A 21,518-nucleotide genomic window follows, 5' to 3' on the forward strand; every position below is an offset into this window, starting at 1 on the left:
AGGGGGGAGGCTCTGGCTTCACAGGGCAGGGCCCAGCCCCTGGGGCCCTTCCTCCTTCTCGCCCCCTCTCCTACTCCCTCCCTCATGCTTCCCAGCTTGGGGCTGCGGGAGGGAGGGGGGAACCACCCCTGTATAGCCATTCCCCCAAGAAGCTCAACAGTCACCCCACCTCCTCCCACCTCCGCCAATCCTCCCTCTCCTATCCTCCCTCCCTCGCTCTCTGCACTGAGCCACGGGTGGCTCGGCCTGTGGAATCCAGCTTCGGTGCCTGCTGGCCCCAGACGGAGCCCCTCAAAGGGAGGGCAGCGAAGCCATTGCCCCCGCAGCAGAGAGGATTGTCTACCAAGTCCTGTGGGCAGCCATGCCTGCCTCCTGACCCCTAGTCCTCTCCAGGGGCCACTCATGCATCCAGGGTCCCAGTCCGTCCGGAACTAGCCACGTGACACACCAGGCGGGTCCACACCCCGGGCCTCTGCAAAGCCAGGCCCGCTTCCTGCGTCTCCCTGGCCCATCATCAGCTTTCTCCTTGCCCTTCACCTGCAGTAGCCGTCTCACCTTCCCGAGCCCTCCGACCTCAGAGTTCAGTGTCTGCAGTGTCCCCCAAACCGTGGTGGAAGGGGCACCCAGATGCAGATCCTGCAGTGGACAAGGCCAGCTCCCAGCCCCGTTCCACCTGCTGGGCCATTCCAGGCTTTCCTCCTGTGCTATGGCAAAAAGAGCCCTGCCAGCCTGCCCCTGGCGGATCCAGACCTTGCTTCCTCCTCCTCCTCCTCCTCCTCCTCCTCCTCCTCCTCCTCCACAACAAGGGGAACTGACACACCTCTGTATACTCTGGCACTTAGTCTGAGCCTGGAATATAATAAATATCAACCAGAAACAAATTAGAGAAGTCATCGGCAAGGCTAGCAGACCACTGAGGTAAAAGAAGAATGCAGAGCAAGTGGAGAAAGGATGCGACTATGTTCAGAGAAAGCTCCAGGCATGATCTCTCAGTGCCTATGGGATACCCATCCTACAGATGTGGAAACTGGGGCCTGGGGGAGTCCAAGTGAATGTCCTCCTACTGCCTGACTGTTCAAGTGTGTGATTCAAATGCCTACGTAGCTGTCTTGTTCTTTGGGCTACTTATGGCTGATTCCATGAGCACCTGTCCAGAGCCAGGTGTCCTGGTTCCCAGGCAGTTGAGTGGGGCAGGGAAGGTCACTAAGGTTAAATAAGGCCAGCAGGGTGGGCCTCGTCCTGCAGCACCAGGTTGACAGAAAGGCCATGAGCAGGCAGCAAGAAGCCAGGGAGGACAGCATACCCTCCCTGCATATCTTAAATATATTTTAATATTGTCACTATTTACATACTTTTAATATATATAATATCTCTGCAAAGATGGCTTTTTAGTAAATATGACGGTGCAGACCAAACTGTAGCTTATTTCATCCCCCTCCAACCCCTCCTGATGTCTGGGCGCTGCTGCAGGACTTCCCACAACTCCGTCCTTGCCGCAGTGAGGGCTGCGCTGTCCCTACCTAAGCCCGGTGCTCAGTGCCAGGCCTCCCACAGGTGGTGTCACCCAGGCTGTGTGTTTTCCTGCAGCTCCTGTCCCTTGCTGAGCCCATGCCTACGTCTGCAAATGGGACCCACGGAGACACCCCTTGGCAGAGATGTTGGTGTGTGGGCAGAGCTTGCACACCTTTACTGTGACTGTCACAATGAACTCGTGAGACCCTGGCCAGTGCCTAGTCAAAGCCACTCAGACTCAACCCCCCCACCCCCACCCTCTCCGTGTGACCCAGGGTCATCTAGAACCAGAGGGCAGCCACCAAATGGGAGCCAGGAATCCAAGGAGCAGATTAAGCTCAGTATGGAAGCGCCTACCTGTAATCCCAGGACTCCAGAGGCTGAGGCAGGAGGATCACGAGTGAGATATCATTGGAAAAGAACAAACAAAAAAAAAAGTAAAGAATTAAAAATGAAAACGAAGCACAGATTAAAAGGCTCTGAGTGACACTGTGGAGCTGGGGCCCTGGCCTGGACACTACGGTGTGCTCCTGGAGAGAGTTCCAGAGCGTGCTCCCTGCTCTCCTAAGCAGCGCGCCATCATTGAACATGAAATGGCTCAGAGGCTCATGTGTTGACCTCTTGGTCCCCAGAAGGTGGTGCTGTGTTGGGAGGTCATGGAAACCCTAAGAGGTGGGACTCTGTGCAGAGGAGGTAGGTCAATGAGGGTGGGTTTCTGGGGACATCTTGTTCCTCTTTCTGTCTCTCTGTGTTTCTCTCTCTGTCTCTCTTTCCCTTCCTTCCTCCCCGCTTCCTGTCCACCATGAGGTGACAAAGCTCCTTGTTTCCATGGGCCCAGCACCATTGTCCTCTGCCCGGGCCCATGGAGCAGGTGACCAAGATGGACGCCATGAGCCAGCAGAAACCTTGCTTCCTGAAGGTGCTTCTGTTAAGTGTTTTGTTGCTAACACTCACACACACCAACCACTGGAATGAGAATAGGCTCAACCCCTGCTGTTAGGGTTTGCCCAGCACATGCACCCCACCAAGGCCCAGTGTGAATGGGGGTACCCCCAAAACGTCTTGGATGTTGGGGGATGTGAGGTTTCCATCTGATGGGAGATCAAGTCATCACTTGCTAAGAGGCCCACTGCAGAGCTGGGCTCCTAAGCCACATCTGTCTGGTTTTGGAAAAGCTGTGCTGCTAATGTCTATGCTGTTTTTTGTGTGTTTATTAATGGGTGTTTATTTAGTCTTTATTAAGTGCCAAGATTAAACTCTGCCAGTGGAAACCAACAGTTCACAATACAGGTGTAGTCTCTCTCTACACACACACACACACACACACACACACACACACACACACACAAAACAAAGCCCTCCAAAACCCCAAACTCCTGAATCAGCCATTACAGCAAGGTTGTGGCAGGATATAGGCTTACTATACAAAAGGCGATTGTTTCTTTCAAAAATGACATACATAGGTATAAACCTAATAACACATGTACAAGATCTCTATAAGAAAAAATAATCCTACAAATCCTTGATGAAACAAAGCAGAGCTAAACAGATACTGTGTGTGTGTGTGTGTGTGTGTGTGTGTGTGTGTGTAACAAGATTCAAGTTACCAAGGTGCCAGCTCTTTCCAATGTTCCTACCGATTGATTGGCAAGCCCAAGCAAGATGCCAGCAAGTTATTTTGCAGATTCTCACAAATGTTCTTAAAGTTTGCACACAGATGGAGCAAAAAACACACTGGAGAAGAATAAAGTTAGTGGACAACACTTCCTGACTTCAAGACTTGCTATAAATCTCTGGCAGTCCAGACTGGCATCACCATGGCAGTGGAAAAACAGAAAAAAAGTAGACCCACGGGACATCCAGATGTTCTCCCATGTTGTCTTCCAGGATGGCCTGGTGCTTGATCAGAGTTTCCACTGCCTTTGGCCCCCTGTGGCCAGTCCTGAGATCAGCTGAGGCTGCCCGACACCAAATCCTCCCAGGGGCCGGTGAACTTGGTGTCCCCAGACCACCGTCCTGGTCCTGACAGAAATGGAGATAGTCCTTCCTGGAGCACTGGCAGTGCTGTCTCTGGTGAGTAAGGAGAAGAGGGAGACATAAAAGAGGCCAGGAAGAGCCCGCGCTACCCTGCCCCACACAGTGTAGATCTGGAAATGGGAGCCAGCGGGTTTTGAGGGATGGGTGAATGCGTCCTCCTCTGGCTCCGTGTGTCCTCTGGGCCATGAGCCCATGTTGTGACCTCCCTCCCCTGGGAACCATCCCCACGCTGCCCCTGCTTGAGGAAGGACGGAGCTGAGCAGGGGCCTCCCCAACTCCAGCCAACACTCGGGAAGGCTTGGAGAGCAGGTTAACGTGGGGTCTGTCTGGGGAGCTCGGGAAGCCCTGGGACTCCTAACTTCTCACCAATGCCTACTGAGGCTGGTGCTGAACGTCTGGGGCCCACACTGAGAAGTGAGGTGCTCAGAGCCCTGAGAGGCTTGCCTGACTCCCGTCTAATGAGTGAGTCAGCCTTGGGTCACCGTGACAAAGGCCCACGATAATCCGCTTAGGAAGAAGGAAGGTTGGTTTGGGCTCCCGGTCTCACGGGTTTCCACCTGGGATGGACGGGGCCTGTGGCTTCGCACTGTTGAGGTGGCGATCGTGGTGGGAGCCTGCAGCGGGCCAGCACCTCTCACGAGCGGGTGAGCCAAGGGGAGGAGCAGGAGGACGGGGGCCCACTGTTCTTTCCAATGACCTAAAGTCCTCCCACCAGGCCCCGCCTTTTCAAGGTTCCACCACTTCCCCGGGCACCACCTGGGGACCCAGCCTTTCCCACGTGCGTCCTTGGCGACTTTTGATGTCCAAACACAAGCCAGGTGCGGTCCAACCCCTGGAGGGTTTACCAGAGCTGACGGCTGTCCTTACCTCCCCAGCTCATGACTCAGTAGTCCAAGGACAGGGCTTGCTATGGCTGCTGGTCCCGTAGGATGGGTGCCAGGATCACGATCAGAAAAACGGGGGAGGCTCCGCGAGGTGAAGTCATTTGCCCAAACGCACAGGGCTGCGACACACTGAGTCCTGAGACCGCGCCGATTGTGACACTAGCCCCCAACTGATCTTTCTGGTGGCCGTTCTTGACTGGCGTCCGCCATTCCACCTGCCCGCCTCACACATCAGCCCACTGCCAGAGATGACAGAGGCAATTTGCCCTCTGCCCTGGCAGGAGGCAGCAGAAGATACTGCCCGTGAGCCTACAGGAAAGCAGGGGGGCGGGGGCCTCAGGCAGAGGGGCTTCGGAGCAGGCTCAGCAGAGAGCCGCGATCGCAGGGCCCAGCCCGCACGCCGCGAGTATGGCGTCCGCGCTTAGTCCATCCATCATCTGTGGCTGTAACCAAAAACCAGAGGCTGGGCCAGTTACGAAGAATTTGACTTGCGTTGGCTCGTGGTCCTGGAGGCTGGGGTGTCCCAGGCGGGGTGCTGGCATCTGACGATGGGAACAGAGTCCCATGGGGGCCGGGGCAAGATGCTGAGTCAGTCGAGGAAGCTGTGCATGCCACCCCACCCTGAGCCCCAGGTTCACGATTACACCGTCCCCGATTCACCACTGCTCCTGCGACGAGCCAGCTCCCTCTGCCCCTCCCGCAGGAAGGGAGGAGGGAGGAGGGAAGGGAGGAAGGGGAAGAGGCAGAGGAGACGAGGGGCTTGAGTCCCCCTGAGCGCCAGAGCGAGTTTGTGCGATACCTGGAGGTTACCCGCCACCCAAGCCGGGAAGCCATTCTTCAATTTCTAATAAACTCCCTGAAGTAGGGATGACACGCCGTAAATCAGCTCTCCACCGGCCTCGTCTCGGGGTAATCTTTTCAATTATCTGCCTGCGCAGTGCATGTCCCCTAAGGTGATCGGCGAGCGCAGGCAGTGCCCACCCCGGCCAGCGGGTGCCTGGGGGGTGGAGGAAGAGCCCCAGAGCGTCCCGCAGGCTGGCACCAAGGGGGCCGCCCCCAGGGCCCTCCCGCCAGGCGGGCCTGCCTTCCACGCCGCCCCCGACTTGGCAGCGAGGGCCTTGGCATCTCTTCCTTGCCACCTCTGAGCAAGCCCGCCCATGCCCAAGCTTGGCTCCGGAGCTCACGCCCGCCGGGCGCCCCTGGGGCCTGGCATTTGGCAGACACTGGCCGAGGTGGGGCTTTCTTGGACTGCCTCGCATTCGATCCACACAGAGCTGACATGGCGCTCGCGGTCCCGTTGCTAAGGATCAGGGTGCTCGGAACAACGGGCAGGTGTTTCCCCCAAAGCCACCCAGCTGTGGGGCCGGATTCGGCACCTAGGACAGACAGCTCCGGACCCCATGCCCTTCCCAGCAGGCCGTGCCCCAGCTCATTATGGACGCCCCGTCTCTGTTGCCGGGGTAACCTCCCTCCAGACCCAGGAGTCACCTCCTGGAGCGTGACTCCTGCACCTGACATCATAATCTTCTGTGACATCTTAATCAGCTCCCGGGCAACAGGCAGCTCAGAGGCATCCCGCCATCCGCCATCCGAGAGTGGGCAGGGCTTGGGCCGCCCGCCCGCCCACCTGCCCTAGCCTGCCCCGACCCTACCTGCTCCCTCCCACTGGCTTACCCAAGCTTTGCCAATGGACTTTTCTAGGCTCCAGTTGCCTCCTCTGTAAAAGGGAGACAACGCTGTCAAAATCAGTTGATGGCTTGGCTAAGGGACTGGGGAGCCCAGTGCGTGTGTGGGGGGGGGTCATTACCTCCTTGGGTTGGCCATGGCTGACTGCAGCCTGGTGCCCAGCCATGCCATAGCGCTCTCTGGAGAAGAGGAGACACGCCTGGCCTGGGCCAGGTGTCATTATAGGTGAACACACACGTGGCGATGCTAAGCGCTGGTCCTGGCAGAGGCAACCCGAATTGTAAAGGGGGTTCCTGCAGGAGCCGTGGAGGGGCGGCCACCGAGAGGAAGAAGGCGCTTTGCCCGGTGTGACTCGCGTCACACAAGCGTGGACAGAGGAGCTGGCACGCGGGGGAGAGGCAGAGGCTGCGCGGATGGGGCGGCAAGCCGAGGGATGCTGAGGACAGCTCCAGGTCACTGCACGTGGCAGGGAGGGAAGGCAACCAAGGATTTCCTGGGGGGCCTCGGGGAGCCTGGCCCTGCCAGCGTCGTGATTCCAGACATCCGTGCCGAGCGTGGCAGGACGATGTCTATTGTCTCCAGCCTTCTAGAGAGAGGGTGGGACTTGGTGATGATGGTCCCAGGAGACACCCATTAACGAGACAACTTCAAGTCCCGAGTGGCCTGGCTGGAAGGACATTTCACAAATCACCGGGGGAAATGGCAGCAGGTCTCCCGGAGGAAGCATGACCGATGGGATTATGCATTCCACTGCCTGGTTACAAGCTCTGACTCCGGGTCCTCCCTGGGAAGCCCCGAGTCTGTCCACAGCCCCCACCCCATGTCCAGTAGACAAGATGAGGGGCTTCCTGGAAGTCGGGAGCCTGAGCGCACACTCCTGAGGTCTCTTCAGGCCGGAAGGGAGGGAGATGGCCTCCTCTTCTTTTGCTCCCTGGCTCTCTGTGCTGGTTGGGGACCCCAGCTCTGTCCACTGGCCGGGCAGGGGCTCCTTTGCCTTCTGGTTTCGCACACCCCTCCCCAAAGTGACAGAGACCCCGGCCCTCCAGGAGCAGAGTGGTCTGCAGCAAATCACTGGCCTCCCTCTGCATCTTCTTCCCTTCTGTAGATGGAGATGGGGGAGGCGGGAGGGGGGAAGAGCCTGCATAGAGAAGGGGCCAGGCAAGCTGCATCCATTTTCTCCACATGCCCTCCCATGTCAGACGCCCACAGAGAGCGTGCCTTCATAGCTCTGAGCGTTCATCCAGGGCCGGGCTAGCAAGGAAACGGCATGACACAGCCCCCCAAATCCCTTTCCCTCCTCGCTGTCTTCCCTGTACCAGGAGAGAAAAGGCTAAAAGGTCAGTCCGAATCAGTCTTCTCGATTTTTCTTTCGAGATGAAAAACGCCAAGCCAGGCCCTGGCAACTCACTTCCGAGACTCTAGCTCCTCAGGAAGCTGAGATCTAAGGACTGTGGTCCAAAGTGAGCCCAGGCAGGAAAGTCTGCCAGACTCTCAGCTCCAGTTAGCCAGCAAAACAACTGGAAGTGGAGCTGTGGCTCCGGTGGTCGAGAGCAAAAGAGCAGGGGGACCTCGCTCAGGCCCTACGTTCAAACCCCAGCATTGGTGCATACAAAAAAATATTGATTGAGCATCTACTCTCATGGCCTCCATTTTGCATTGCCCCTCCAGTCACAGACACACACACACACATACACACACGCGCACACGCACACACACAATCTTTGCATCGCCTTTCCCTTGCACTCCGTGCTCAGTGCTGGATGGGGAGACAGCTGTGAGCTGGACAGAACACCAGCCTAGGGGACCGGAAGCTTCCAGGAAACCGAGGTCCTGCATGCTGGGTGGGGAGGGCCGAATGCAGAGAGAGGTGAGCAGGGTGGGGGAAGTCCTTCCAGACAGGAGGGAACTGAGGAACCAGGAAGATCACTGCGGGAAGGTTATCCCGGCACAGGGGACAGCCACTGCCAGCCCTGGCATAGAGCCAGCTCTGGTGGGGGAGGGGAGGGGATCAATGACTGGGTAGAATGAGGGGAGGGAAGGGGAGGGGAGGGCAGTGCCTGGAGGGTCCTGCAGACCCTGGAACTAGGGAGCGGGGGCTAGGAAGATGTGTTTGCTGGTGCACCGTGCAAAGGGCTCTATTTCCTACCCCGGGGCTGGTCTGAGCTGGGAACCTTCCACGGGGCATGGTGAACTGGCGTTGGGGCCACAGGGCTGGGTGGAGAGGCTGCCAGGCTAAGGCATTTTCCCACTATGGGCTCTGTCTCCCCTATGAGCCACGCAGTGAACACGCTCCCTACCTGCTGGGGCCCCGGGTGGGCCTTAGCACTCTGAGAACTTGAGAACTGATCTTAGTCATTCGATCCTCACCCCTAGAACTTCTAACATGTCCCAGGCCACCGGCTGCAAGGGGTGGAGCCGGGGTTTGTAGAAAGAATCTTCAGCATTCTAATGGTGGCCGCGCTCACTGGGTGCCTTTCCCCTCCCCTCGGCTGCTGCCCCAGGCCTGCTTCTGAGCCAAGGCCCCTTACCTGGCAATCACGCTCCCGGCTGGCTCAGGTTACTGAAGGCTCTGGGGGTCTGTTTAAATAAGTGTGTCTGAGCAGGAAAATCAAACAGACAGGGACCCTCCAGGGCCACCGCGGGACCACCCCAGGGACTCCCACGTGAACCCGATAAGGCCAGATCGGTTTTCCCTTAATTGGACGGTGGCCAGGGTTCCACCATTTGATCAGGTAGGGGGTCTCCTGGGATGGAAAGTCTCCTTCAGGTGGGGTGGTCCGCTGGGACAGTGAAATCAAAGTGGGTAGGGGCATCCCCCAACTGGGAGGGGTAAGCCACCTTTGCAAGTGAGCCGCAAGCACAGTGAACTCTCTCTCTCTCCCTGGCCTCCCCAGAAATGGGAAGTTGAGGAAGTCACCAGGCACTTCTGGTGGGCAAGAGAACTTTCTGAGAGATGCAGAGCAGATTGACCTCTGCGGATGAGGTGATACAAGAGCTCGTCTTCAAGTTTAAAGAGACGGGAAACCAAGGAGGTAGAACAAGAAAGCAGGGGCCTTCTTTTTAGAAGGTTGCTCAAGAAATATTTGGGTGGCCATGATGGTACACTCTGGTAGTCAGTGAGCTGTAACCGGATGAAGCAGGAGAGTAAACCAAGAGGATTTTGAGTTTGAGGCTACCCTGGATAGACGGACAGGTGGATGGATGGACAGGTGGATGGATAGATGGATGGACAGGTGGATGGACAGATGGAGAAATGGACAGATGGATGGATAGACTGATGGATGGATAGATAGATGGACAGATGAGTGGATGGATGGACGGACGGATGGATGGATAGATGAATGGACAGATGGATGGATGGGAAGATGGGGGGAATGGATGGATGGATGGATGGATAGATGAATGGACAGATGGATGGATGGATGGGTGGATATCTGGTTAACATTCTAATGGGTTGTGTCCTCACCTTTGGCCTCAGGTTCTGCTTTCTGCTTTCTGGCTTGAGTTGGGTTATAGGCATGAGTCACCAGTGCCTGGCTAGGGTAAACTATGGAACTGTTTCCCCATGTGTAAACTAAGGATAAAAACAGTAACTGTCAAGATTAAAAGAGTTAGGATACACGAAGAGCTCCAAGTGGTACTTGCAGTATAGTGTTGGATGGTGCTAACTGCTCATGGAATTATCATTTAGGATTCTGGTGGTTAGCTCCTCACCTTTCAGGTTTCCAGGAATTCACCTCCATCACACGGAGCCAGGGAGGGAGTGAGGAAGGCGGGATCAGTACCTCAGTCCAAAGCACTGACCCTGCAACTGAAGACCAAGCACAGTCTTTGCAATCACTTGCCCAGGTTGTAGCGCTCTGAGAATGGAGGCTGCCCAGGCCCTCAAGCACGGAGAGGTGGGGTCCGCTCTAACCACACCCACCAAGGGCGGGACGCTCCTGATAGCCACGCCCACAAGCAGGGCGAGGCTCTAAAGGAGGCCAGGCCCCTCCAGAACCACGCCCCTCCCTGAACGTGCACAGGGCTAGACCTGTCTGTCCACCTGCGCCCCAAACCCAGCGGACTGGACAAGTCCATGCAGCCACCGCCTCTGGATGCAGAACCGCGCTCTAGAGAGGGACAAGAACTGAGCAGGTGCCAGGGCCCACACACCCCATGCGGAGCCTCAAAGGGGAGCCGCCTCAGTGGAACCTGCCCAGGCCAGCTGGTTCCTGATCCCAGCTCCCCAACTTCCAACCACGTTCTTGTTTTCCCATCTGGAAAGAGGGGATCCACCTGCAGGACTGCTGGAAGGAGGGGCAGGGAGCATGCACTTGAAGCCCTAACCAGGAGTAGTTGCTCTGGGGGGGGGGGACAATTTCCTCCAGGCTTCTCGGACCTCCACGGAGGACCAGCGTCCCTGAAGCCAGGCCCACCAGGTGCTCTGGGCCTGCCAGGGCCGCCCAGCCTCTCCGAGCCCTGTGAGCCCCGTCCTCCTCCGTGGATCAACCCTCTGAGGGGTCACAAGTGGACAAGCCGCTGGTCACAGGTGGACCTGCTTGAGAGAAACCACGGGGTGGCCCGGGTTTCTTGAATGTTCTGAGGATGTGAGTCCTGGCTGCAGGCTAGTGAGCATTTACTTTAACTCAGCTTCTGCCAGTGTCTTGCTCCCTCCGAGACCAGGGGAAATGACTCCTGTGGGGCACTGGGGCGGCCCTGTATGGCTTGCTGTTCTGGAAGGGGGAGTTATTACTCTTGCCTCTTCCCTGTCCATCCTGAAACTGGGTTTTGGCCACTTCTAGGGCCGATGGGCTGACACGGGACACAAAAAGTGGGGGTCACACAACACTACCCACACTCCTCTGCGGTGGGAACTAGTCTTTCCCCAGAGTAGCCCAGGAGAGATGGTAAACAAGAGGACTGGCCAGGTCTGAGGAGAGTCACTCTGCACAGTCCTGCAGGGTGCTTGGGCCCCTGGGTCATTGAATCTCCACCTCCCCAGCTTTCTCTCTGGCCCCCTAGTGTGATTGTCCCACTCTGCACAGCGCCCGCAGGCCGCTCCCTGCCTCGCCTCCTCTGGTCTACGCAGGAAGGTGAGATGGAGGTGCTGTGACGATTTCCAGCTCACTTCCTGTGTGAGCACTTCCGGTTTATGCTCAAACCCAAGCTCAAGGGTGGCAAAGGCCCCAGGGGAGTGGGGTTACAGGGCCCGATCCCGTCACTGTCTTTCCTGGACACCTTCAAGTCTGGAGGGCTGGAGAGTGGGCGGCAGACCTGAAAGGCAGAGCAAATGGTTCACGGGGACCTGGTTGAGGTCTAGCCTGGGTGCCTGCACTGGGTGGCCCCGGGTCCTTGCTGTCCTGAGAACTAACTCCAGCTCACTTCATCTACTGGGATGGTCTGCACATGCCAACCATTTCCATCCTGGGGTGCTGGGATTGTGCGTGTGGATGGGGAGGACTATAAATTGTCACCCCCCACACAGCCGTGGCCTTTACCTCTCTCCTGTTGTGCCCTCCTGGAGACCCTACAGGAAGGTACACATGCTCTGGGGAGGAATCGGTCGCCGGGGGCACAGGGGACATGGGTAGGGAGAAGGGCACCATCTGCTGATCCCGCCCCCAAAGGTGCAGCCATTGCTTCCGGGGCAGGGAAGGAACGGAGTCAGTCACATTGACTTCGAAGTGATGGGGTGGGGGTGGTGTAGGGGCAGGGGATAAGAGAGAGAAGAAAAGTTTTGTGAACAAAGTGGGAAACCAGAGAGGGAAAGACATGGAAACCCCAGAGAGGGGGACCAAGACCAAAGAGAGACGGTGGGCACAGAGGCAGGTTGTGAGATCAGCTCAGACACCAGGGAAGAGTGGAGACAAGACACGGGGAGAAGAATGAGGGAGGGGGGGGGAGGGTGCCAGCATGACCCGAGACCCCTCCCTCGCTGCCCCTGCCCACGTTGCCCATTTTAAAGCCCGCAAACCGAGGGCACCGTGTCTCTTCTCTCCCCCATCCGGGGATTCTGGAATCCCATGCATCCCCCGAGGGTCCAGGCACTGCCCAAGTTACAGGAGGTAGATAAGAGAAGGCCAGCCGCTTCAGGACTGCAGAAGACTAGCTTTCTAGCTTGGGGGTGGGGCTGGAAAGGCAGGGGGAGGCACCCCCTGCTGCAAGCGTCCAGTGTGGTTTAGGGCACCGCAGCCTTTGAAAATGCCCTGAGATAAACTGCCGCAGGGATGGGGGAGGAAGTAAACTTTTGGTCACCAGCATCCAGATGTTGGCGCCACCACTAACTAGCGGTGTGACCTTTAGCAAGACAATTAACCTCTCTGATTGTGCCCTATCTTGGGGTGGGGTGGGGGGGATCAGATAGGAATACCTATCTCGGAGTGGAAAGTTCCGGAAACCTCCGACCAGAGCGAGGCCTGTCACCCAGTTCCGTAAGTCAGTTCTCGACCCCCTTTCCTGGTGCCCCTGCCCCTCGGGTCTGGCAGGGCCCGCGTGGGGCGCTCAGCAGGCCGGCCGGCCGGAGCCTGCCTAGGTCCCGGGGTGGGCAGAGCGCAGTGGGAGACGTTTGCTGGGGCCCGGGAGCCTCGGGGGTCTGCCTGACATCTCCAGGCTTAAATAACCGTGTGCCTTTGTTATTCGTCGGCAGCAAAGTGGTTCGTTACGCCTGATTGGTCTAATTGCTTTGAAATGGGATATATTATCTATAATTATAGAGCTCGGGGAGGAGCCGGGCCGGCCTCGCTTTCATCTTCCGCAAGTGCACCCTCGTGTCCCGATCACATTAATTTGGGCCATTGGAGTGGAGGGGGGGGGCTGGCTCTTCCTCGGATCCTGTCCACTCCCTTCTCCCCCCCTGTCCCCCAATTTAAAGACACCGGGAAAGGAGGAGGCCGCGGCGGGAGGGCCGCGGGGGGGGGAAGGGTGGACGGGCTTCCCCGGAGCCAGGAGGGAGCCGGGCTGGCGGGGTGAGCGGCGCCCGAGCCCGGCGGCCCCGCGCGCTCAGCGCCCGAGCCAGCGTGGAGCGAACACTCTGGACGCAGAGTTTTGTTTGGTTTTGGTTTGGTTTGGTTCGAGAGGAGGCGATCGGGAAAGGCGCCCACCCCCTTCCCACCGGCTGCGGTCCCGCCCCGGTCCCGGGTCCGCAGAAAGCGAGTGCGCCCCGGACCTGCGGGGTGGACCCCTGGAGCCCGGGGAGTGTTTCTCGGGAAAGCTGTGGACCCCTCCGGGGATGGGGGGGAGGGATTGAGGGGGAGATGGTCTCCCCGCCCAGTTCCCCCGACTCGATTCCCAGCCTCTGACTCCTAGGCGACCGAGGGCAAAAGCTGAGCGGGCGGGGTCGCGCGGCTGCCCGGCTGCCCGGCAGGTTAGCGGGGCGCGCGGGGCCCCGGAGCCGCGGTCGGCCCAGTCCACCCCGCCCCCAGCCCGGGACCAAAGACCTCTCCCCTCGCCCCCTCCGCGGCCCTCCCGGCGATTGGTGAATTCCCACCAAAATAAATCGTTCCGGGTAATCGGTTTTCATTACACATTCATTCTATTAAAGGGGACTGTTTGGGGCTCGCTAATTGCCGGGGGGTCCCACTGAGCGGCGCATTTTAGAAAATGCATGCGAGATTCCTGAGCCGAGGCCACAGAAAGCAATGGGAAGGGGGGGAGGGGAGGGGAGGAGAGGGGAGGGCGGAACGAAAATCCACCCCGGCGACAGCGAGGGCTGGCGTCGCCCGCCCGCCCGCCCGCTCGGGGGACAGCCATTTTCAGATGGGGTCCCCCCTAAATGTTTATCTTCGCACACGAGGAAAAGACCTAGGAACGGCCTCGCCTCGTGCCCGACGTCCCGCACTCCTCTAGAACGATTGTGGGTGGTGGTGGTTTCTTTTAAGTTTTTTGGGGGGCGCGTGGGAGTCACCACCAGTCACGCCCCGAGAGTGGCCGCGGGGCCTGGCGCCCGGCGGACGAGGCGCGGGCCGGCTGCGGGGTGCGGGAGGCCGGCGAGGGGGGGCGGGGAGGGCGCCCGGCGCGGGGCCCGAGCTTTATCTGCCCCGGGCCAGCCCTTCCCTTCCCCGGCCGGGCATGAATTACAGCCCGCCTCCTCCGCTGCTCGCGGCGGCCTCCGGGAGAAATAAATGCTGGGGCCGAAGCCTCGGGGGGTGCGCCGGCGACCGACGAGATAAACAGGCGCAGCCCCGGCCCGGGGGATCCGCAGAGGCCAGACGAACGCTTCCCAAACGCGCGCCTCCCCTCCCGCGGGCGCGCACCGCGCACCCCGGACGCGGAGGCTTTGATTTCTTCCCGCCGGCTCGTTTCTCCGACATCTCGGGCACCTCTGGGTGGCAGATCGGAGGAGAAGCCCATGCCCACCAACCCGTCTGACCTCCCCTTGAGCGAGCGCGGCAGCCGGCCACGAGGCCAGCGCGGGGGGCGGGGGGGGGCACAAATGCACCCCGAGCCCAGCACTGCGCCCCGGCTCCGAAGGCCGCTGGGCCGGCTGCAGAGCCCGGGACGGAGGGCGCAGGCGGTTTGCTCCCCGGAGGCAGGGGCGCGACTTCAAGGGGCTCGGAGCCGGCTGCAGCCTTTGATCGGGCCGCCGCTGGCGCCTAAAAACAACATCCTCGTCTGCCTATTAGGCGCGCCGAGGGGTCGTGACAGATTGTTTATCCCCGCAATTAGCGACGCGGCCTTTCTCCGGCCGCCGGGGGCCCCCGGGCCGGCAGCCTGGCCTGGCCCAGCGAGTCGCCCGCGCCCCGGGCCAGTTCGGCCGCCCGGAGCCCCTTCGGCGTCAGAACGCTCCACTCTTGGGGTTCGAGCCTCCCTCCGTCCTAGAGCGTTGTCCGAGTCCTCTGGACTGTCAGATTCCAAGAGGGCCCTGAGTGCTGGCCTGCAGGGTTGCTGGCACCGTGTTTCTGCCGGCGTGCCCTTTTCCAGGGAAAACATTCTCGGCCCTGCCCGATTCTCGATCTGACCCGGGACTCGCACATTCCGAGTCCGAGGACCCAGGATGGAACGAAGAAAACTCCCCCCTGAAAATGTTGACCTAAGAGGCGCCACGGGCCTAGGCTTCCAAGCTCCTCTTTAACCAGAACGTTCGCCCAGGGAAAAATGTGCCCAGGCCTTGCGGGGTCGGTTAACCCGGGGATCGTTCAAATTAGACCTGCCAGGGACAGAGGTTCGCCTTGGCCCCGGGGCTGAGAGCGAGGTGTTAGGCCTGCAGCCCCGTGGAGTTCCCGTTTCCTTGGCTTTAAAATGAGATCGCCTGGCCTCCCCTCCGTGTGCACTCACTTGGGGGGGGGGGGAGGGAGGCCTGGGGGAGCCCCACTGCGTGGCTTCCCGCCGGGTCCCGGCTGGCCCAAGCCAGGCCCTCGCCCCTCCAGTCCGTGGGGAAAAGCGGGGAGGCGGCGTACATTTCCCAGATGCGAATATTCCCGAACCCGCCGCCCTAAGGCCTGAGGTTTCCCCAGGAGCCCTGGGCCGGCGCGGGGCTCCGCAAGCCCGACCCCTCCCTCCAGACCCCGGAGACACGGCCGTCCGGGTAATAAAGTTCCTGCTCTAGTAATTCATTTTCCTTAATCTGGTCGCCCCTAATCTACAGCTTTTTATTGAGCCCTGTTAAAAGGCGAGGGAATTCGCTGTCCCTCCGCGCTCGGGTAATTACCCCTAAATGGCCACAGCAACCCCTTGTGTTTCCTGGAGATTAGAACTCCGCAGTCATCAATGACGGGGCCCGGTGAGCCGCCAATCACCTCCGCTAGCTCCCCGGGAACCCACGGCCTGGGCCCGGGGATAAGAGGCCATAAAAGAGGAGGCACTCACGGAAAACGATCGCCGCCCCCATCCCGGCCCAGTGCGCGCAGGCCTTGGGTCTCTTCCCCCCCCCACACCCCCCCACCACCACACCCAACTCATTTCGCTTCTTCCCAGCAGCGAGCACCGACAGGGCCGCTTTCCTTCCCAAACTGGCGACGAGGCCAAAGCTCTCCAAGTGTAGCGCGGAGGATGCACGGCTGTGACTCTCGCGCCCCGCGCGCCCTCTCCTGCGCCCGGAGATGGGGAGATGGGATTGTTTCCAGGGACTCTCCGCCCCAGGTCACGTTGAGGCCGGATCCCCGTTTGGGGGACGTTTCTGTTGGGTTCAGTTCGATACATTTTCTATCCGAAGGATTCAGCGGCTCCTTCCTCAACAGCCGGTCATTAGTAAGGGCAAAATTCTCCCAAGAGAAGGGTTGTGTGGTTTTTTTTTTGGGGGGGGGGACACTTTATGGAAGTAAGCGGGTTGGATGCCCACGAGCCCCTCATCCCGAAGTTCCAGGGGCAACCCCGCCCCCCCAGCAGCCGGCACCTCCCCGGCCCCTGACAGTTCTGAAACAGGAAGCAAAGGATGGCCGTCCAAAGGGAAAGCAGTGTCTTTCTACGAGCACGGATAAGGATAAAATAAAATAAAAATAAAGGGATTTTTTTACGAAATGAGCTAAAGTCATATTGCAGTGGTGGAGAAAGCGGGACAGATAGTGACAGATAGCGGGACAGGGGTGGGGGCCGGTGAGCTGTCGGGGAAACTAGGAAAGTGAGGGGGGGGGGATCCGAGGAGTGGGGAAGGGGAGCCCGGGGAAGGGGAGAGAGGGGGCGAAGGGCGAAGGGGAGTGGGCCTTGGGGAAAGTCCTGGAGGAACGCGCAAAGATGGAGACTGACGGGGACCCGGACAGCCCGAGGCCGCTGGGGCTTGGGCGCGGGGAGCCGGGCCGCGGGCACCCCTCCTCTCCTCCGCCCTCGGGGGCCCGTCTCTCCGCGCCCTTCCCCCCCCCCCCCCCCCCCCCGGGCCCGGCGCGCCCCGAGGCTGGTCCCCGGGAGCGCGGCCCAATGGACCGCTCCGGGCCCGCCCCCTCGCGCGGTGATTGGCCGCCGCCGCTCGGGCCTCGCCTTATTAGCAAGTTCTCTGGGGAGCGGCGGCCGGAGCCGGAGCCGGCGAGTGCGCCCGGGAGTCGGGCCTGCGGGGCGGCGGGGCGGCGGCGGCGGGGAGCCAGGCCCCAGCGTCCCGGAGCGGGCCTTCTGGAGGCTCGCGCGGGAGGACCTGCCGGGCCCCGGCCCCGAGCGGTCCCCGAAGCCCGCCGCGTTCCCGGGCCGCCCGAACCCCATGCCCGGCGGCCGCTGGCCTGTGCTGCGGCTGGAGCGCGCGCGGGGGCCCGGCTCTGCATGGCCCCGGCTGCTGACATGACTTCGGTGCCGCTCGGTGTCAAAGTGGAGGACTCCGCTTTCGGCAAGCCGGCCGGGGGAGGCGCGGGCCCGGCCCCCGCCACGGCCACGGCCGCGGCCTCGGCCTCGGCGGCCGCCATGGGCGCCGAGGAGGAGGGGGCCAAGCCCAAAGTGTCCCCCTCGCTCCTGCCCTTCAGTGTGGAGGCGCTCATGGCCGATCACAGGAAGCCCGGGGCCAAGGAGAGCGCCCTGGCGGCCTCGGAGGGCGCGCCGCCCGCGGCGGGCGGCTCCGCGCAGCCCCTGGGCGCCCGACCCGGGTCGCTGGGCGCCCCGGATGCGCCCTCCTCGCCGCGGCCGCTCGGCCATTTTTCGGTGGGAGGACTCCTGAAGCTGCCAGAAGATGCGCTGGTCAAAGCCGAGAGCCCCGAGAAGCCCGAGAGAACCCCGTGGATGCAGACCCCCCGCTTCTCCCCGCCCCCGGCCAGTGAGTAGCGGCGAAGGAGGGGCCGGGAGAGGGGGGTGTGGGACCCGGGGCGCGAGGGGCGTGGGGACCCGGGGCGCCGGGCCGCGCGCTGGCGCCGGGCCGTCTCGGCCGTCCGCGTACCTGTAGCCGGGTACCTGCAAGCTGGGCGGCGACGAGGCCAGGTTTGGAGCCTCCAGCCAACCCCACCTGGGGAGAAAGTTCGAGGCCCGGGGAGGGCGGGCGGGTGGCTTCCCAGGTCACGATCCCCACGCCCGGGCGCGGTGGCAGTTCACTCGTGGGACGCCCGGCGCTGGGCACCTCCTTCCCTGCGCGTCCCCGGGGCTCCCGGAGTACTTACGGATCCTCGATGTGACCCCTAAACCCAGCCCCCGAGCGTGGTCCCCCCCACCCCGGCGGCGGGTCCCGAGCCGGGCGTCCCGGCCGCGCACTTTCACTTTCTCCGAGCCGGACACCCCCGTGCAAAGCACGTCCGTGGAGAAGCCTTCACCAAACTCCTGCTTTAGGGGGTGAGGGAACTCGCGTTCGAGGCGGTGGGGGGGGGACAACAAGACTGGGGACTGCACCCCGTTTCCATGGCGTCGGACCCCGGCCGCCCACGGCCCCGTTCTGGGGTAACTGGGAGGCCTCCAAGCCCTCGGGCCTCTTTGCCCTGCGAGCCCTCTCGGAGATATTTCAGGAGCACGGGAAATTCCCAAGTTTTCCTCGTTTCCTTCGATTATTTGACGCTGCATAATAGCAGCCCGATTTCAATGGCTGGAGGAGCGTGGTGCCCAGCGGTGATTTTTATCTGGGGATTAAACGTCTTGGAAAAGCCAGCCCCTCCCTCGGCTCATGGCAGAAGAAGGTGCCCCAGCGCTGGAGCAAGGGGCTGACATTTCCCTCGGTGCCCACCGGCTCCCGGGGAGGCCTGGCAGAAAGTGAGGCTTAGGTCCACGGCCTCCCGTATCCGGGGAAGAGGTGGGGGTTTGTTTGACTCACCTTCCGGTGGTGGTCTGAGTCTAAATATCTTCCCCCTCTCCCCCCCCTTTCAACACACAAAATAAAATACAACTGAGCACAACCAGAATGCTTCATGAAGCACCCTCAATTTCACTTCACTCTCGGTGACACCCCAACTGCTGTGAAGGCAACGCATCCTCCCTCCGAGGGGGAATTTGGTTTAGGGCCTTGAGCCCCTGGGCCCCAAATCAGTGGGATACCTGGAATACTTCGTCGTGTGGTTCATCTAGCTAGGAACATGGTAACGGGAGTGACAGCACCTAGTGCCCCCCATCCTGAATCCACCCTAGCTGGGGGCTCAGTACTGGCCCTCTGTCCTTCCTTGAGGCTCATCTAGAAGCCAAAAGACAAGAACAGTTGGGTACATTGTCAGTAAATGGAGCCCAAAGGGTAGGAACTATGGCATGGCCTTCTCCCCCCCCCAAAAAAAAAACACTTCAGATTTGACACTGCAAGGGGGGAGGGGGTTCTGAAAGAAGCCCACAGGAAAACAGAGGCGAGCTACTGCCCTGTTAAAATGGAGAGTTCCCCCTTCTCCATCACCCCAGCTTGCCGTTTATATATTTAAGAGTTGCCTCCAGTGTGACCTCTAAGAAGCTAGTGAGCGTCTTCTACCGGGGTTTCCGGACTGCTTGTAGGAACAGGGCTGTTCCAGGGGAAAGAGCGAGGGATTCCAAGGTCCACGCTGCGTCTCGCAGAGGCCGACCCCAGCTTTAGCACTGGCCGAGCGCAGAGCTGTGGCCAACTGCATAAAACTCCCAGCCCTGGGGCCCCGGCACCAGGCCTGTTCCCGCGCGGCCTGGGAGCGACCGGCGGGTGAGGCCTTCTTCAGCTGCCACCCCATCTCTGCCCAGCTGAGCTCTGGCCTTGAACATGCTTGGATTTCCTCTGGAATCTCAGTTCATTTACTTGCAACAACAAAAAAAAATAGACAAGAACGCCTGCCCTGTGGGACTGTGGTGTGAATACGAAACGAGTGTTTTTCTAGAGTTTCCCATGGCGCGGAACACAGAGCAGTGCTTAGTCACCCGCTAACAGTACCCCTTGCTGATCTGCGTTCTGCCCAGCAAGCGCTAACCCCCTGCCTGTTTTTCTCCCACGGCCCCCTAGGACGGCTGAGCCCCCCGGCCTGCACCCTGCGAAAGCACAAGACCAACCGCAAGCCGCGGACGCCCTTCACCACGGCGCAGCTGCTGGCGCTCGAGCGCAAGTTCCGCCAGAAGCAGTACCTCTCCATCGCCGAGCGCGCCGAGTTCTCCAGCTCGCTCAGCCTCACCGAGACGCAGGTGAAGATCTGGTTCCAGAACCGCCGCGCCAAGGCCAAGAGACTGCAGGAGGCCGAGCTGGAGAAGCTCAAGATGGCAGCCAAGCCCATGCTGCCCCCGGCCGCCTTCGGCCTCTCCTTCCCCCTGGGCGGCCCGGCGGCCGTGGCCGCGGCCGCGGGGGCCTCGCTCTACAGCGCCTCGGGCCCCTTCCAGCGCGCCGCGCTGCCCGTGGCGCCCGTGGGACTCTACACGGCCCACGTAGGCTACAGCATGTACCACCTCACATAGATGGGGCCCCGGGTCTCCCCACTCCGGTGCCAGCCATGCCTCTTCCGGCGGGAGAGCATCACTCTGCACCCTTTCTCTTTAAACCCCAGCTCCTGTGCTTCCGGTTGCTTCCTGAATTCTCCCCGCCCCCCCCCCCCAAGTCTGATCCCCTTCCAAAAAGTGCCTGGAAGGGTCTCTTAGAATGCTTCTAGAACCTAGGCCTCCGCACCCGCACCCGCCAGCTACAGACGGAGAAACCGAGGCCCCAGAGGCTCTGTTGTATTCAAGATCCCTAATAGAATTGACAGACTGAAGGGGACTAGAGAACACATCTCCCATGTTAGCTGCTTCCCGGCGTGACGGACACCACGCTGGAAATGCGGGATTCGTAAACGGGGACAGTCGGGACACAGAAGACTGAAGGGGAGATGGATCCCAGGGCCTGGCCCTGGGAAACGAAGTCTCAGCAGCAACACCTTGCTCTGTCTGTGTGCGTGCGTGCGCGCGCGTGTGTGTGTGTGAGCACGCGCGCGCGTGTGTGTGTGAGCACGCGCACACGTGTGTGCCCACATACAGCACGTGCCTGGGGGTGGGGAGGAGTAGGGCACACACAGATGCGTGGCACAGGTAGGTTTGAAGGAACTTTTCTCTTACCAGGACCTGGAAAAAAAAAAGTGTTTTAAAAAAAAAAGCTGTTTCTATTTAACAGTACATTTTTCGTGGCTCTCAAACACCCCTTTGGAAGGGACTGTGTGTACTATGTAATATACTGTATATTTGAAATTTTATTATCGTTTATATTATAGCTATATTTGTTAAATAAATTAATTTTAAGCTACAAAAAGAAAATCTCCGCCCGATTCACTCCTGTATTTGAACTGTGCTTCTTGCTGTCTCTTCACGTATACAATTGCTTTCCAGCTGGGTGAACGTTTTACTTTCAAAGGCGAGGAGAAGTCTCCAGAAACAGAGGGGCTGCCTTTTTGGGACACAGCAGACAGATCTACCTTAGCAAAGTCAAGTGGAGAATTGAAGCAATTACCTGTGATAATTAGGCTCAATTTTCCAATTCGCTTTAAGCTGAAATGGACGCTCGCTCAGGCGACCCTTAACTGACTCTTTTCTTTTTTTCTCCGCTCTTAAGCTGTCTATGAAAACAAAGCGAATTGCCCGAATGGTTTGATGATTGTAGACAGCTAATCCAGACAATCCCCACCTCCA

At 60.0% G+C, this 21,518-nt stretch overlaps 1 protein-coding gene across 1 annotated transcript; it reads left to right on the forward strand.

Moving 5' to 3' along the window:
• The first annotated feature begins 17,104 nt into the window (after positions 1-17,104).
• Positions 17,105-20,804, forward strand: Msx1 (msh homeobox 1). The gene is made up of 2 exons (XM_048364100.1): positions 17,105-17,766; positions 19,876-20,804. Exons 1-2 carry the CDS (start codon positions 17,283-17,285, stop codon positions 20,316-20,318), a joined length of 927 nt encoding a protein of 308 aa, XP_048220057.1. The 5' UTR covers positions 17,105-17,282; the 3' UTR covers positions 20,319-20,804.
• Positions 20,805-21,518: the final 714 nt, after the last annotated feature.

The sequence above is a fragment of the Perognathus longimembris genome, chromosome 16 (genome assembly GCF_023159225.1).
Source record: "Perognathus longimembris pacificus isolate PPM17 chromosome 16, ASM2315922v1, whole genome shotgun sequence".
Lineage (NCBI taxonomy): Eukaryota > Metazoa > Chordata > Mammalia > Rodentia > Heteromyidae > Perognathus > Perognathus longimembris.